General features: G+C 38.1%; 1 protein-coding gene across 7 annotated transcripts in view; it reads left to right on the top strand.

The window, feature by feature from the left end:
* Positions 1 to 8,952: 8,952 nt before the first annotated feature.
* NEDD4L (NEDD4 like E3 ubiquitin protein ligase) overlaps positions 8,953 to 17,948 on the top strand; it is a 453,149-nt gene continuing 444,153 nt past the window's right edge. For 2 of the 7 annotated variants that reach the window (XM_074279439.1, XM_074279442.1), the window contains exon 1: positions 10,657 to 11,014. In XM_074279439.1, the coding sequence (XP_074135540.1) occupies positions 10,739 to 11,014 (276 nt within the window). In that variant the 5' untranslated portion in view covers positions 10,657 to 10,738. Of the gene's footprint in view, positions 9,654 to 10,656; positions 11,015 to 11,221; positions 11,293 to 17,948 lie in introns of those variants that run through there. The other 5 variants (XM_074279437.1, XM_074279438.1, XM_074279441.1 and 2 more) reach the window with 4 other exon arrangements.

A 17,948-nucleotide genomic window follows, 5' to 3' on the forward strand; every position in this document is an offset into this window, starting at 1 on the left:
TTTGGAAATAGGAGTTAACACACAATTCACTTTTGAGCACTTAGCTGGTGAAGATCAGTATGGAGAGAATTCGGAACAGATTAATTATACCATGACAATATATGAACAAATTGCTAAGGCTGCAATAAAAGCTTGGGGTGTCCTCCCTGGACAGAAAGATCATGGAGAGGCTTTCACTAAAATACAGCAAGGTCCCAATGAACCTTTTGCAGATTTTGTGGGACGTTTGCAAACTGCTGTCAAAAGAACTATTGGAGAAAATGCAGCTACAGAAATAATGACCAGACATCTGGCTAAGGAAAATGCCAATGAGATTTGCAAAAGAATTATATGGGGATTAGACAAAGATGCTCCTTTAGAGGAGATCATAAGACGCTGTGTTACAGTGGGAACAAATGCTTTTTACACCCAGACAATGATGAATGTGGAAAGACAGGGTCCCTTCTGGCAAGGAACGTCTAGAGAAACTCGGCAATGTTTTCAATGTGGAAAAATTGGACATCTAAGAGCTCAGTATAGATATGGAGATACAGTGAGAAGACAGGGTGAAAGAAGACCTAAAACCCCATGTCCAAAATGCAACAGAGGACTCCATTGGGCATCAGAGTGTAGAATAATTCAGGGAAATGGGATGAGGGGCCCAGGTCCAGGGCCCTAGGCAAAAAAGACTTGGGGCATGATGGCAGCTGATGTTACACCCAAAGAACCTTTAGAAGGCCAGGACTCTGATTTGATCAACCAGCAGAAAAGCAATCACATGGCAGAAAGGGATTACCTGATAAGTGAGCCAAAAGGCAATCAGATTGCAAAAATGGATTACACTTGGGGAGAATACAGGCCTTTTAAACCAACAGGGCTGTATCCAGTGCAAACAATTCCAAGGTAATTGCCAGGTGATGAGAAGAGATTTAGAAAGTGGTAAATAGAAGGTAATTAGATAGGTTAACTGCCTGGGAGAGAGGGTTTGCTTGTATTTCTTCAGATGGAGAAGGAATCAGATGGGTGCCAATGAGTTGTATTCGCCTTGTCCATCAGAGAGAGACAGAAAAAGAGAAAGACCTCAAAATAAAGGAGAAGATCTAAGAAACATCCTACACCGAAAGAGCATGGCTAATAAAAAGACTGTTAAAGAACTTTAAAACCAGCAGGAATCATTGGACTTCCTCACACATGATGAGACTAATGGACAATGGACTTATGGACATTTATAAATTTTCAATTTATGATTATTTGATTATGTTATTTGTTATGTATTATGTTACTATGTTACTATGTATTATGTAATTTATGTAATTATGTGTAATACTTCCCATATTGATGGATTTATGTTTCAAGGTCATGACTGTCCTATGTTCTAAATCAAAAGAAAGGGGGAGATGTTAGGATTACTAGGTGAGAACTCAGGTTGTCTGGACAGTGACAAGGTGAGAATTCAGGTTTTCTGGACAATTACAAGGTGAGAACTCAGGTTGACTTGATAGAAGGAGCAAGCTCATTGGCTGAAGTGGTTCTTCCCAGAAGCCCTTGCATTATCCCACGCCCATTCTCTGGGAGGATAAAAGACACAACATTGTGCCTGGAGAGCAGATTGGCCTGGAGAAGGATAAGAGCTGGAGGAGATTCAAGAAGAAGACTCTGCACTACATCTGGCTTGACACAGCTCTCTCTGGAGAAGGACAAAGAGGAGAAGACTCTGCACTACATCTGGCTTGACGTAGCTCTCTGCAGGAAAGGAAGTCGGCTCTCTGCAGGAAGGGAAGTCACTTCTCTGGACAAGAGTTAACAGCAACTGCCTGGAGACAATGGTTTGTTACAGGAAGAAGAATCTGTCTGAAAGATTTGAGTAGACACAGCAGATCTCTTCCCAGAGAGTGATCGGGCAGCTTCTGGAGACAACAACTCGCTACATTAGAGGGTAGGAATTTTTTTGCTCAGGACTGAACTCACCCTACCTAAATAACAGAATGAAACTGTTTGTTTTGTTTCCCTTGGGCAAGGTCCCTCACTGAGGCAAAGTTGAAAATTTTCTCCTTCAAGGAGTTTTAGAATTTTGGGGTCCCTTCTTCACCCTTTTTTTTTTACTAAGAAGAGGGGAAAGTATTTCAATATCACCAGCAATAACAGTCATTGCTTTAAAAGTTAATTCAGCTCATTTTAATGTTTTTATTTGCATTAATGTTTCTATCGCATATATTGTTCTCAAATTTGTTTTTTTTTTCACTGAATTAGTTCATATAAATCTTTTAAAGTTTTTCTAAAATCCTTTCATTGCTTATTTCTTTTTGTATAGAGCAAGATATTCTTAACCTGGGTTCTCTGAACTTGGTTATTTCTTTTTCTTTTTGATAACTGTAATTCAGCATAACTGGTTTCCTTTGTAACCTATGTATTTTATTCACTTAAACACATTCATTCTTGAGGAGTCCATAGATTTCACCAGATTGCCAAAAAAGGCAGTGACATAAAAAACCCTTGAATCCTTTAAAATCCACTATAGATAAATATATATTCAGTTTGATGAAGTCCTATTTGTACGCTTCATTGTGGTGTGCTATTGACTGTAGTTGGGTGAACCTGGAACAGTGTCTGTTCTTGTAAAGCTAACCAAGTTGGATGGGATTGAGTCTGGAATTTCTTTGGTATGGAGTACTGGCAGGTGAGGGAGCTACTTCTACAAATAGAGGTCACATTCTATAAAATTTAGTCTTAGTTCAGGGATTGTTAACCTTTTTTTTAATATGAGGGACTCCCTTTTCTTCTTCCCCCCTTTTTGGCAATGTGATAAAACTCATGGACTCAAAAGAATATTTTTAAGTGCATAAAATAAAACATATAGAATTATAAAGGAAGAGATTTTTAAAAAATAAAATCATCAAAATAATTATTTTTGTATCCAAATATAAAATTTAATATGTGAAATCTATAGAAATCAACTTACAGTATGGAATTATTATTTTTTTTTTAGCAAGAAAGTGTTTTTAATTTAACTATGTACATTTTAAATGTAATACTATTGTATACTTAATAGATTATTATATAATGTAAACATAATTTTTTTATTTTTTGTTGTTTTATTATAACTTTTTATTGACAGAACATATGCATGGGTAATTTTTATTTACAGCATTATCCTTTGCATTCATTTCTGTTCCGACTTTTCCCTTCCCTCTCTCCACCCCCTCCACTAGATGGCAGACAGTCTTATAACATTTTAAATATGCTATAGTATATCCTAGATATAATATAGGTGTGCAGAATCATACAGTTCTCTTGTTGCACAAGAACTGGATTCAGAAAGTAAAAATAACCTGGGAAGAAAAACAAAAATGCAAGTAGTCCACATTCATTTCTCAGTGTTCCTTCTCTGGGTGTAGCTGATTCTGTCCATCATTGATCAATTGGAACTGAATTAGATCTTCTCTTTGTCGAAGATACCCACTTCCATAAGAATACATCCTCATACAGTATTGTTGTTGAAGTGTATAATGATCTCCTGGAAATGCTCATTTCACTCAGCATCAGTTCATGTAAGTCTTTCCAAGCCTCTCTGTATTCATCCTGCTGGTCATTTCTTATAGAACAATAATATTCCATACATTCATATACTCCAATTTACCCAACCATTCTCCAATTGATGGGTATCCGTTCATTTTTCAGTTTCTAGCCACTACAAAAAGGGCTGCCACAAACATTTTGGCACATACTGGTCCCATTCCCTTCTTTAGTATCTCTTTGGGATATAAGCCCAGTAGTAATGCTGAATGAAAGGATAAGCACAGTTTGACAACTTTTTGTGCATAATTCCAGATTGCTCTCCAGAATGGTCATCAATATAATTTTTAAAAGACAAGTTTATTGATTCAAGAATATAAAAAAAATAAAATACAAATTAAAAAAAAAAAAGAATACGAACTCCTACTTAAAGTTTTTGCCTGAGGTTTCTGAGAGTTTAAGAAATTTTTTGTTGTCTAGTCATTTTCTTTGTGACCCCATTTTAGTTTTCTTGGCAAAGATACTAGAGTAGTTTGCCATTTTCTTTTCCATATCACTTTACAGATAAGGAAACTAAGGCAAACAGGGTTAAGTGAGTTGCTTATGGATTTGCTAGTATCTGAGGGTATATTTGAGTTCAAATCTTCCTAATTCCAGACTCAGCACTCTTATCTACCCAATCACCTAGCTACCCTAAGTAAATTTATCAGTGTGTATCTGGTTAGGCCTTAAACTTAGCTCTTAATCTTGAGTCCAGTTCTCTATTCTGACTCTCTATCAAGTTATTAAGATTTCAAATACAGGTTCTGTGGTAGACTGAAATGCTCTTGTTCAAGGACTTGCATAGTTAAATTTGGAGGAGTTGGCTAGCTACTAATGAACTTTTTAGCCACAGAGATTCTCAAAGTCCCTTAGAAAGTATTTGATGGAGGGGCTTGATATAGTAGAATTATTGCATAATGATTTAACTTTTCTGGATCTTAGTTTTCTCATTCATAAAATGAAAGGGATAGTCTTATGATTATGTGCACTGTAATGACTGTGTTAGCACCCTGGATACCCTAGAATCAGCCGGAGTCAGGATAAGCAAAAGTCTTTATTCTTTCTTCTTGGTCTTTAGCAGTAGCAGTGGAAGGAATGGACCTAGGATCTCCACAACCTCACCTCTTAGTCTCCCTCCCAGAAGTGACCCAGGCTGGTCTCACTCCACTCCTTAGTCCCTCCCACAATTCTCTGTACACACCAAATGATTGGGCCAGCACAGGATAGTGGGAAGGACTATTTTCCAAGCATATTCTCATATTGTCCAATTGGTAATTAGTCTCAAGTGCTCCATTGTCTGACCTCAATGCATTAACTCAAAAGAGTTTCAGCCCTTTACAATGCACAATATTGATATACAATATAAAGGTATAACCAGGAATCAGGAGATAAAAAGCTTTAGTCCTTTCTTTAACTATTTTGTAACCTTAGGCATGTGACTTACCTTCTCTGGTTCTATTTTCTTCTCTGAAAAATATATTGTACTAAGTAATATTTCATATCTAAATTCTATGATAGTGAATAACTATTCTTTTTTTTTTCTTGTTGTAGTCAGAACAAAAAGAAATGGCTTAAGAAGAGTTTTATATTCCTATAAAGTATTTTTTGACAATCAGTTTTTAAGGATTGTAATGTTCATGTTGCAAAAGGACTAATGATTCCCAATGATTATTCAACTTGTGTTGATTTAAGTGAGGCAAAGTTGTACAAAGTCTCCAGCCTCAGTCTCTCTTTTAGAGTTATCAAACACCAGTGGCAAGGCAAAAGACAAGACAATTTGCAATGGCCTGGTTCCTTATCTAACCAAGCTCTAAGCCCTCCATTGCTTCTGATTCTACCACTACTTAGTGATTATTGGAACAAGTTGTTGTCATCTGCCCATTATGCTGAGCAAAGTCATCACATCCTTGAAATAGACAACCCCCTAACTCACTACAGGTTTGAAACTTGTTACCCTCAACTTGAGTTAGTCCATCTGCTGAGATAATTTACCAGAATGTGACTGTTCTACATACTATTGAAGAAGGAACCCTGAAACTCTAAAACTCCTTGAAGGAGAAAATCTTCAACTCTGCCTCAGTGAGGGACTCTGCCAGAGAGAAACAAGACAAACAGTTTCATTCTGTTATCTAGGTGGAGTTGTTTCAGTCCTGAGCAAAAGAATTCCAACCCTATTCATTTAAAGAAATTCATTCAATTTTATTCAAATCGAAGCTCAAGATGAAACTCAGTTTGTAGATGAGCCAATTTGGGACTCCACCCACTAGCCCCTTTCAGCTCGTAACCAAAGCACCTATTATAAAAGAGCCAATCTAAAATCCTCTCTTTGCAGAGGTCCTAAACATGCCATGCTATGCCATGCTAGGCTATTCCATGCTATGCCAAGGAAGCATCTGCCTACTGGAATAATATTCTTTTCCTGTGTTATCCTCTCTTTATCCTCACCTATTTCCCTAACGAGACCTTATGCCTCTCCGTCAGGATTTCTAATCTTACTTCCCAACCCCTATAATAAACCTCTTTTTATCAATCTAGGTTTTTAGGTCTATAAATTCCTTTACTGAGAATCTCTGTGCTACCAGAAGTGGGGTTTCCCAAACTCCCTACCCTTGCACTGAATCCCAAGGGGGTACAGGGGAGTCAAACCTCTCCATTTGATTCCCTGAACACCAAACTTGCCACTAGACCTTATCATTTAATTCCCTGACCACCAGAAACCCTAATTTCATTTTGTTTCCCTAAATCTAGACCTTATTTTTTGGTTCCCTATAAAAGGAACCCCCAAATATAAATCTCATGGATCATATTTTTGGTTCCCATACCGGGAGTCCTGAAAATTAGACTTCACCTCATCACTATGACTTTTTGGAGCTACAGGTGAGATTTGGGTGACAGGTAGACACTCATGGGATTACAGAATTTCTGTTCTAGAAAATGCTTCAAAATAAGATAGATGGTCATGATTTGAGTTGTACAAGAGACAAAATGACATAATGAACTAGATATTGTTTAGAGACAGCAGCACCTGAATTTAAATCCTGATCATATTCACTAGTTGTATAATTCTGAATGTGTCATTTAACTTCCCTAAATTGAAGGAATTGGATTCCATAACCTGAAAAGTTCCTTTTAGCTCAAAGTCTATAATTCTATAATCACGGGAAGCTGGGGACTAGACTTAGAGACTATAGCTATATGACTGTCTAATATCCTTTGCCTTAGGGTTATCTTTAATTGGAAGCACTTTTAAAGAAAAGAAATAATAAGCAGGACTGTTTTAAATATTCCTAAAAAAAGAATTACTTAAGGAAAATGCCAAATATTTACCTGTTTGACATTTTTTGAAAGCCTGCAAATATCTGTTGGGATCTGTTCATTTTCCAAGTTAAATTCTGATTAGAAAGTCATGAAATAAAAGAATCAAGAAAAACCAAGCTGATCATTGCTTGATCTTTAAGTGAAGAAGGAATACTAGAATGTAATTTAAAGTGTTAAGAAACTTAAATCCCTTTTAAATCATCCAGTAAAAGAATTCTTTCTAAAACATTTATTTTTCTGGACTTGGGAAGAGAGAGATGTTCTCTAGCCATTTAAAAATCAGTTGCTTAGATGTTTCCTGACTTTATTAATGAATGATATTAATTGTATGGAACTGTCTGAAAGACACCATGTTACATATCATTTTTGCAACATCATAATGTGAAACAATCATAATACAAAGGTACAAGAAGTACAAGTTTGGATCAGCACTTATAAAGTTTCAGACCTGCCTGTTTTTTCTCTTGAAAACAATGTAGCCTATTTTAATGGATAATGGGAGAAAGTATTCTTTGAAGGTGTCAAAGAGACAGCAAGGTGGTTTTTCTATTCTCACTAAATTTCCTCCCTGAAACTGCATCCTCTCCTAAACAATTGGTGTTTTTATTTGAGTTAATATAGCCATTGTGTATTTTTGTGGGTTTTTTCCTCTGCTGAATCAGTTAATAGAAGTCTTTCAAAGTTTTTCTGAATTTCTCTTATTCTTTATTTCTTAAATTGCAGAGCAAGGGGTTCTTAATCTGGGTTCTGTAAACTTGTTTTAAAGGGGGAAAAGTTAATTTGTTTTTTTTCTTTAATAATAACATAGCTGGTTTCCTGGTATTAGGAATCTAATGCCCAGTATGTTAATGCCTCAGAAGACACGATTCTAATTACATTCTAAAGGTGAGGGACATGTTCTTAATATTAATTTTATGTGCATTAGTATTCCCTAAAATAACGTCTTTTTGAGAAGAAAAGGGAGCCTGAAAAATTCGTGCGCCATATTTGTTTTTAGTTACACATCAGAGTTTTATATTGTTCCTTGCATTTTTATAAATTCCGAAGAATTAAATAATTTGCTTGCTAGGCAGCCATCCAAGTTCTTTCTTTCAGTAGGTATGTTGTAGGAGAGCCCTACGTTACTAAAGAATGTCTTAATCATTTGCTCATGCAAACGGAAAACCTGTAGTTAAGATTTGTTTTTTAACGTCGAGGTTTGAGATGATTTCCGAGGGCTAAGGAAAATCAGTTTGTTTTAAAATGGGAGGGGGTATCGCTTTGGGCCCCCAGCCTTTCACTTCTCCAGGTTTAACACCAGCATTGGCGATTGTTGGCCACACCGGGGCAGCCTCTCCCTGGCTGGGGGCTGGGGAAAGAAATCCGTTCCAGCAAAGCTGACAATGTAGCCAAGTCCGTATTTACCGTGGCTGCCAAGAATCATTTAAAGGGGAAAAGAAAACCAATTTTTAACAAAATTAATCCAAACCCAGAACCCTAAATAAAACAAACAAACAAAAAGCAACAGGCCAAGGAGATGGACACCTTAATGCTCTCTTGGAAGGAAGTCTTTTCATCCTGTAACCCCAAAAGTCTATCCCGCTCTTTTACCCCTAAACCCACTCCCAACTCAGGGGAGCCCTAGAGTATAGGTTAGTTCCCAAAAGGAAACCCCACATGTCCACGCCCCTTCAAACTCATTCCTATATCCCATCCCCTTGGGTAACATAATTGCACTCAAACCAGGGGAATGGGGGTGGGGGGCGAATCAAACCAACCTAGCCTGACCGCCTATCCTCCCCCAAAGGCTGAAGCCTGTGATTGGCTTGGTGGGCTCTTCTTCCCGCCCCGGTGAGACTGGGAGGAGAGAAGAGAGGGAGGGAGGGTCCCCTCACTGGCCTCGGGTGGAAGTAGGAGGAGGAGGAGGAGGAGGAAGGGGGGAGGAGGAGGAGGAGGAGGAGGAGAGAACAGAGAGGAAAGGGGAGGAAGGGGGTTGTGGTGGGGAGGATGTGAGCCGGGTTAAAGTGAACTGAGAGCCAGATAGGAGAGGGGGGCGGAGAAGGGAAGGAAGGAAGGGAGGAAGGAGGAAGAGGAGGAGGAGGAAAAAGAGGAGGAGGAAGAGGAGAGAAAGCCAAACGGCTTCGTGTAGCAGCAGCAGCAGTCTCCGCAGCAGCAGCAACAGCAGCAGCAACAGCAGCAGCAGCAGCAGCAGCAGCCGGGAAAGCCGCGGGGAGGCAAGCAGCCCCGCGTGTGCGTGCCGGGCAGGCGCTCACTCCAGAGTTGGGCAGCTCTAGCAGCAGGAAGAAGGGACCGCAGCCCCTGGAGCTCGGGCTCTCTTAAGGAAAGCCAGCGAGAGCAGCGGGAGGAAGAAAGAGCCTAGGGACTTGCTTGAGAGCTTTTCACATCCCTCTCCTCTCTAGCCTTCCTTTTCCCTTCTCATTGCCAGCCCGCATTTCCCCACAGCCTTCCGGCTTCAACTGCAGGCTAAGGAGGAAGCGGCCGCGGTTGAAGTGGGGGAGGAGGTCGCACCTCTTTGTAGTGGACTCTCTTACCTGCTTTGCATTGACACTAACTGCGTTGCCATCTCCTCGAGCTACAACTTCCCCAGGGGGGTAGAGTGAATCCCGGGGGCGGCCTGGAAGAAGAGTGAAGTCCAAAGTGTAGCTCTTGTAGCCTCTGGGGGCTCTGCTTAGCATTCCGGAGAGGGGAAAGGGCTGCAACTGCTTCGTCCCCCTCTACCCCAAGAGTTGGGGGTGCTTTTGCCCCCGGGCTCCATGGCGACCGGGCTGGGGGAGCCAGTCTATGGACTTTCCGAAGATGAAGTAAGTGATTTACTCTCTCATACCTCTTACGAGTTGGAATGCTTGACCTGAGCCCATCTGTCACCCTCGCCCCACCCCCACTCCCTTTCACTTCCCGGGGGAGCAAGGGAGTTTCATATACGCGGGAGGGTTGAATCCTCTGAGGGTCAAATTAGAGGATGGGGGTCTGGGTTTTTCCCACCGGCTTTCACTGTCCTTAATAAGGGAATTAAAGGAGCTCTGGTGATGAACTCCGAGTGAGGGGTATAGTGGCAAAAGATGAAGGGTCCCAGGAGTGCCGGGTAACGGCACCTGGGCCACCTGGCAGCTCGGATTCCCTGGAGCTGAGCGCAATCCTCGGGGGCAATTCTCCCCGCTCCCTGCCCGAGGCTCTCAGGTTTTGCTGCTGCCTCTTTCTTCCCCACCAGGAGCGCGAGTTGTTTGTAAATAAAACGGCGGAACTCCCTGCTTACTGACCTGGGCACTGGGGCCCAAATAGTCCTCGAAATGGGGAAGAAGTTATGCGTGTATCGTACCTTTTTCCTGTACTGTCTTAAAGAGGAGTCTCAGGACACTGAGGAGAAAGAGAACTCGGGGCTCTCTGCAAACTTTCCCTATTGCCTCAGGCTTCATTTTCAAGTGTCTCGTCTGTCTCTGGAGCCAATGACAGACTCTTGGTGCGCGGGGTTGGGCAAGGAAACGAACCGACTTTTTTCCGAAAACTTCCCAATTAATATTATCCGTTTTAGAGACGTTCGACGTTGTGTGTGTGTGTGTGTGTGTGTGTGTGTGTGTGTGTGTGTGTGTGTGTGTGTGAAAGAGAAATTCATTGCTGAAGATGGCTTTAGAGATTTGGTTGTGTGTGCATATGAATACATAGATTTATGATACACAATTTGGTTGGAGGACTGATATTGTTTATGTATGAGCGCGTATGTGTGAGGGTGGGAGTGAGGAGGATAGCAGGTGCTTTTAGGAAACTTGGATGGGTGGTTGCCGCCCAGCCATTTTCCTTCCTAAGGACCGGAGGCTAAGGTCTCAGAGGTGGATGGATTGAGAGCTATGGAAGATCGTTGGATTCTTTTTTATTAATAAAACAAACATATATGCAAACTCACAACCCAAACAATGTTTATTTAAATGAAAAAGGCTTTGTTTTTATCCTTAGGAAACCTCCCCTCACCCCCACCTTCCCGTTTCCCAACAAGCCTGGTAAATCACAGCTCAGCCCTCTTAGCAAGCTGTATACTCGGTTCTTATTGGTGTATTTCCATGCCAAAAAGGGGAGTGGGAGGAATATCACCCTGGAAGCCGGAGTGACAGAGAAGCTGTATGGAGCAGGTAGGAGTGGTTTCCCCATCTGGCTGTGTTTGCGTGTTCAGGTTTGTTTCTCTGGAGAGGTGAATTTACAATCCATGAACATTACTCAGCAGGGAGGTATTTCCTATCTTAGTCGGTTGTGCATTTCATGAAAAGTTGATGCCTGGAAATTCAGGCTTTTTTGGTTTTTCTTTCTTCCCTCTTTCTCCTTTCATTCTTCGGTTGAGGGGGTGGGGTTCAGAGTGAGGCTATTATCCGGGATATGCCCACATTATGGCTTCTTTCGCAGCGATGTAGGCATCTGTTACCCACCTACTCTTGGCACCCTACATGAATGTGTGTGAGTAAACTGGGGAAGTGTGTATGGGCATGTGAACCTGTATGTAAAAATGTGTAAGGTATATAAATCTATCGTAATTCTTAGTTTGTATGGGTTGCACTTTATTCTTCAAGATGGGTTAGGAAACACCTGTGGTTTCCTTTATGTGATTATAATGCAGAAATCTATATATTTATGTGAATATTGTATTTAAAATAGTTTCACCTTTTTGTGGAATTTACTGTACAATATTGTTATTTGGTGAGAGATTCTGGAGAATCCCAGAATCTTTCGGCCCGTCACTCCTTCCTTCCAATATGCCTTCCTTTCATTTTCCCTCCTCCTTTTTAAAAAAAATATCTGTAGAAAGAAGACAGAGAGCCTCCAGGGCTGGTAAGATAAAGACATTTCCAAACAAAGAGGCTGGAGCTTGGCTGAGGTATTGTGGGTGAGAGTCAGCTGCAGTTTTGTCTCATTAAGGTTATTAACATAACATGATTGTTGGGGAAAGCTGTGAAAATGTACTTTTAAAAATACTCTAGTAATGTGTGGGGTGGTTTATTTTAGGTCATGCTTTGCTTTCAAGAGGGCAGTAGATGAGTAGATTTCACATAGCTGTGGTTTTTATGTGCTAATGTGCTTTGTTGATATCAAAAACCAGTTGAAGAATCCAGTGTGTTCTTGAGAGATTGTTTTATCACCCTTTTGCCTAGGTTGGTTAATAACATTCTTAACTTGTACTACAACAAAAGGAAAAACTGAACATATGTCTATATTTATTTACATATTGTATATATATATATATATATTACTTAATATAATACATATATACAAAAATGTGATACATTTCCCTATATCTTTTTCTCTCTATATCTATTACTTCACAAAAGTATTCTAGAGCTTTGTACATATAAATGACTAACTTACTATGACTAACAAATTATGAAGAAATTGAATTTATTTTACATTTTAGCCATTTCCTTCTAGTGCTATACATGTTCTTGTGTGGATCAACAGTCTTCTCTTTTCTTAGCAATGCTATTTTGATGCCTTTTTATTTCTTTGGCTTTTTTTTTTTTTTTTTTTTAATAGAAGGGATTTTATACTGTCACACTTTGGCTGTTGGAAAGCCAAGGAATGCTTCTGCAAAATATTAACAGCAAATTGTAGTGGTATTATACCTAGTTTAGTTCTCTAGATTCCTTGCAGTCAGTCTAGAAGAAAAACAGATAGTGCTTTTGAAAGAATGGTGTCCAATGAAATTTATTTCTGGGCCCTGTTCGGTGTCCATTCACAACATGGTCCAAGGGACCATCTCATACTACATCTCATAATCTGAGTAATGGGCACAAATCATCTACTTGGCTTTTCCAGTGTAACCTTGAATAAGTTAAATCTTTCATTTTTATTTTTTAAGTGACATTAAGGAGGCCTTGTTATGTCCTGCATTTAATAGAATGTGTTTTATGTTATCCAACACATCTCTGAAAATATTTTCCTATATGTATTGCTCAGAAGTGTGAAAGCCTTCTTCCAAAATAGTGGTGAACCATCTCTCACTTGCTTTCTTTGATATTGATAAGCTGAAAGTCTTAACCGTTTTTTCAGTGGTTGAATCCATCAAGACATCATGTATCATCATGAATTTTTATAGGATTGTTGGAGACTTTTAAAGACTGCATTTTATTCTATCAAGTTGATTTTCCCTCCTCTATCCTGAACAATAAACAGCAAATGATATTTAGATCTTTTAGTAAGATATATAATAATGAGGATGGAGATTACTGTACAACATCATGACTGGATACCTGTTTCATAAAGTAGCAGATTTTCAAAGGCATTTAAAATACTGGACATCCTTATTTGTAAAATAGATTTGAATAAGTGAAATTTTATTCTTAAGAAGTTGGGGGTAAATCTGTTTTGTAAATCAAACTAGTGATATTTTAAATTAGCTTTTTAGTAAAACAGAATCACATCTAACTTATTTTTAAAGTAAATCTGGATGATTATTATATATTACTGCCCCTTTCTCTCTCTCACTCCCTGCCTTTTTTTTTTTTTTTTAATCTCTGAGCCTCTATCTTCTGGCTCAGTGCTTGCTAAGTAATAAATGTTTAATAAACACTTATTGAATAAATGATTGATTCTTAAAGTCTGTTAATGTCATGAATACACTGCTTAATCTATTAATATCAGGTAATAAGACTCTTATTTGAACCTGTAAAAATAGGAGCTGCAAGGTTTGGAGTGAGAGGGCAGTGCCACCCAGCGCTTTGGTGGTTTTACCATACTTAGTATACTTAATAATAACTTTTTGTTGTTGTTGTTGTGGGGTGGAGGATTGGGGGACAGTAAGAAGGATAAGATCAGTTTAAAGTTATGTTGGTAAGTTCACAGATGTTCTAATTGATCATGATTGAATCTGTTCAATTTGAGTGAATTAAAAAAATGCCATCATAAATTTTGTCAGGGAAGGAATGGGTGTGGTGAGACTTTTGTTAAAAGCTCAATAAAGACTTACAAAGATCAGTTTAGTTTGAGAAAATCAGTTTGGAACTATTTTGCTATTGGCTTGAGTCCTTGACATTTTTTGGCAGTCATTGACACTTTAGGGCATGTTTTTCTCATGAATATAACAATATTAAGTGTAAATCATAGACTGTTTTTTGACCAACTGACTTCAGAAACCTAAGTAAGATGTTTGAGGAGAATATGTCTATTAGGCAAAAATTTCTTGTGGTTTAACAGGCATAAGGATTTCAGGATATTAGATTCAGTATCTTTTTTTTTTTTTTTGGTAGCTATAATGAATGGGGGTTTAAATATGAGTCTTAGGCTGACCAGGTGGTGAATATGATTCTTTCTTTTTTTTTTTTTTTTTTTTTTACCCCCTCGCCTTCTCCTTATATTACTTATCTATACCTTGAATTGAGCAGTCAGTAGCCATTTTGCAAGTAACACAAAATGCCTCTTAAAGAGCTCAAGAGACCACAAATTGATGCTCAGGAGGCTGTTTGTGGAATTGGGGTGGTTGGAAAGGGGAAGAAGGACGAGGCTCGGTGTTCTTCCTGAAGAGTTTATAAATCTATTTGGTAAACACATTTTAACTAGTTTTGCTAAGTTCAGGTGTTTCTGTGCTGCTGACGGATTCTACTGTCAGCATCCTGGGGCAAAGCTCCAATAGGCCTCTCTACTTATACAAGGCAGATCAGAGAGAGTCAGGACTTTATATGTTAACAATTACCCATGTATCAACAAATTACCCACAAGTTACAAGCATAGAGTTGAATAGAATTCACATGTGATGATTAATACTTCATTTTATCAATGATGGTTTTTAATGTTGGTATCTGTTCCACTCATCTATATGAAAAGTTGTTCATGTTTTCTTTTCCTATATTGTTCTTATATGTGTTGGAGATATTTCTTTAGTTCTTTTCATATTTTATATCTGTTATGCTGAGTTCTCATTATATAATGACAGGTACATCTGCTTTTCTAATCATACATTTCCTCGATGATATCTCTTATTTCTAGTTATTGCTTATTATACATAATACATTATTAGAAGTATTAATGCAGTCTGATTTTGGCCTCCATGTCTCTCCTGTTGCCCTTTGGGTTGCTTGCAATTTTTATTCCTTGTATATTAGGGTTTGCAAGATGTGTGAGTAATCCAGCATAAATGAAAGAGCAGGTTAGGATCATCAATAAGCACTGGACAGTTTTCCAGAAAGATGTGGTACCACAATTTGTGATTTTATTAGTAGCCCTTTACCTATAAAAGTTTCTGACCTTTTCTTTAACTTTTATCTAAATCTTAGATAGTTGTCTGGGGGACATTGAGAAGTTAAGTAACTAGCCCAGGGTCACACAGCTAGCAGATGTGAGAGTTAGGACTTGAGACCATATCCTCTTAGCATTCATGGCATCCAGCATTTTCATCATGCTGTCTCAATTTCCTAAATGCAGTAAAGATGCATTTATTGCATTTATTAATATGCAAATATTTTTATGTCCATTTTATGGGTATAGAAATTTGTTAATCATTAGTTTTAGTGATATTTTAACTCAAAATTTTTATCAGAGGTGCAAATTTTATTGGATTTTCTCTCTTCCTTATTAACCTAGATGATCTTTGGAAAATGGACTAGTAGACTATGAAATGATCTAAATATTTTACTTAGGACAGAAAAATAAAGGTATTAGAATAATACACAAACTGGCTGTTTCCTCTGTTGATAATTGATCAGGTTTTTCTTATATCCTTGGTTGTATATGCATTTAGCTATTTCAGTTCTAGTAATACATATTATGAAAGTTAAATTAAATTTTATGTGCCTAATAAGAGAAGTGTAGTTTAATGGAAAGTCTTGGACTTGGGCTTAGGCAAGTCTAGAGTTCAGATTCTGTTGCTGACAGTAACAATCCTGTGACTATGGTTAATTTTTTCAGACTTTCAGTAGCTATAAATTAGAATTATTTATAAAACCTACCTTATAACCATTTTAAAAGTGAAGATCAAATGAGATAATGAATGAAATGTATTCTATAAAATTAAGGGGCTCTATATTAGTTACTAGGGCGGTTATTTGACTTATTTGAAAACTACTCATAATTGGTAAGACAAAGTTGAATTTTGTGGTTAACTTATCAAATTGGACTTGATCATTGATTTCATTGGATGATTTGATACTCTTTTCTCTAATATCTCTTGCATGTATATATCACTATGCCTAAGTATCATAAATGAATTATGGGAAGTAGAGTACATAAGGTCATAGTATGTGGCATAGTTTGTTAATTTAAAAAAAAAAGCCTCTAAGAAGCTTCATGTTTGGTATCTCTTTTATTAAGCATTTATGCCAGACATCTTTGAGTTGTTACAGTTCTTTTCTCTGTTCTAAAGGAAAATAAGACCGTAGAGGACCTCATCCTGTAGACAATCTTAATTTAAAATTCTGCTCTAGATATCTTCCACCACAGTGATGAAACATTCAGTGTCTTTGCTATGGTTTGCTTGATATGAATTATCAGAGAGTTGAACAAAGTTATTTATATCATTTATAGAATCTATTGATTTTTTTTTGTATGTCACCTACATTTCCTACTTTATTCCTTCCCTATTCCCTCTCCCAGAGCCATTCTGTATAATAAGGAATTTTTAAAACAAAGGAACAAAAAGTTTGAAAAACAACAGCACATTAGAAAAATATAACGTTACATGCACTTGTTCTTTACATCTGATTCCCTGATTTGTAGTATCTTGCATAAAATTTTGATGCTGAGACCTGTTAAGGCAGGTTTTTTACTCTTGTAGGTCAACTAAGTCACTAAAGAATGCCTTTTGTGCAGCTCATAACATGCATTTAGATAGATGTCCCATGACACTAGTCTGAGAGTTGGGCCCAGAATCAGACAGGATGAAAAGAGAAAGTCGAGTTGTCTTTGATTTAATCAATGCTCTTTTAATGTCTCCAAATTTCTTTCAGAAACAAAAGTGAACTTAAAAAATACCAGTATTCTTACACTGTATGGCTGGAAGTCATGGAATATCACAGTTTTCTATGAGTTCTCACATGGAGGGCAATAAAAAAGTATAGGGTGGATGGAAACAGGTTGAAAAAGAGGTATCAAATTATGAGCTATGGTTGGGACCTTGAAAAAAGAATGTCCTCAGGGAAATGTCTGCTCAAAAAAGATACTCTAATCCTGGGGGGGTGTTGAAGGAATAATCATTGTATAGCCTCTGTGTCTCACTGATATCTTTGTGATGTCAGGATGGAGTGAAGGTAGGGCCCAACTATGTTGTGTGGATGAACTGAGCAAAGATCTTGGACAAGATCTTGGACAACTGTTCCAAGTGAAAGATAGTCTTGAATATTGAACTGTGCTATTTTTATTTTTTTTTTTATTTTTTTTCCTTTGAATTATCAGTTTAATGTAACTTTTTTTTTCTTTGACAGCACTTTATTTATTTATTTTTATTCATTTTTCCAAGTTATCCCCTCCCTCCCTCCACTCCCTCCCCCCATGACAGGTAATCCCATACATTTTACATGTGTTACAATATAACCTAGATACAATATATGTGTGTAAATACCATTTTCTTGTTGCACATTAATTATTAGCTTCCGAAGGTATAAGTAACCTGGGTAGATAGACAATAGTGCTAACAATTTACATTCACTTCCCAGTGTTCCTTGTTTGGGTGTAGTTGTTTCTGTCCATCATTGATCAACTGGAAGTGAGTTGGATCTTCTTTATGTTGAAGATTTCCACTTCCATCAGAATACATCCTCATACAGTATTGTTGTTGAAGTGTATAATGATCTTCTGGTTCTGCTCATTTCACTCAGCAACAGTTGATGTAAGTCTCTCCAAGCCTCTCTGTATTCCTCCTGTATGACCTCCTGGTCATTTCTTACAGAGCAATAATATTCCATAACCTTCATATACCATAATTTACCCAACCATTCTCCAATTGATGGACATCCATTCAACCTTCAGTTTCTAGCTACAACAAAAAGAGCTGCCACAAACATTTTGGCACATACAGGTCCCTTTCCGCTCTTTAGTATTTCTTTGGGATATAATCCTAATAACACCAATGCTGGGTCAAAGGGTATGCACAGTTTGATAACTTTTTGGGCATAGTTCCAAATTGCTCTCCA

This window comes from Sminthopsis crassicaudata, chromosome 1, assembly GCF_048593235.1.
Source record: "Sminthopsis crassicaudata isolate SCR6 chromosome 1, ASM4859323v1, whole genome shotgun sequence".
NCBI lineage: Eukaryota > Metazoa > Chordata > Mammalia > Dasyuromorphia > Dasyuridae > Sminthopsis > Sminthopsis crassicaudata.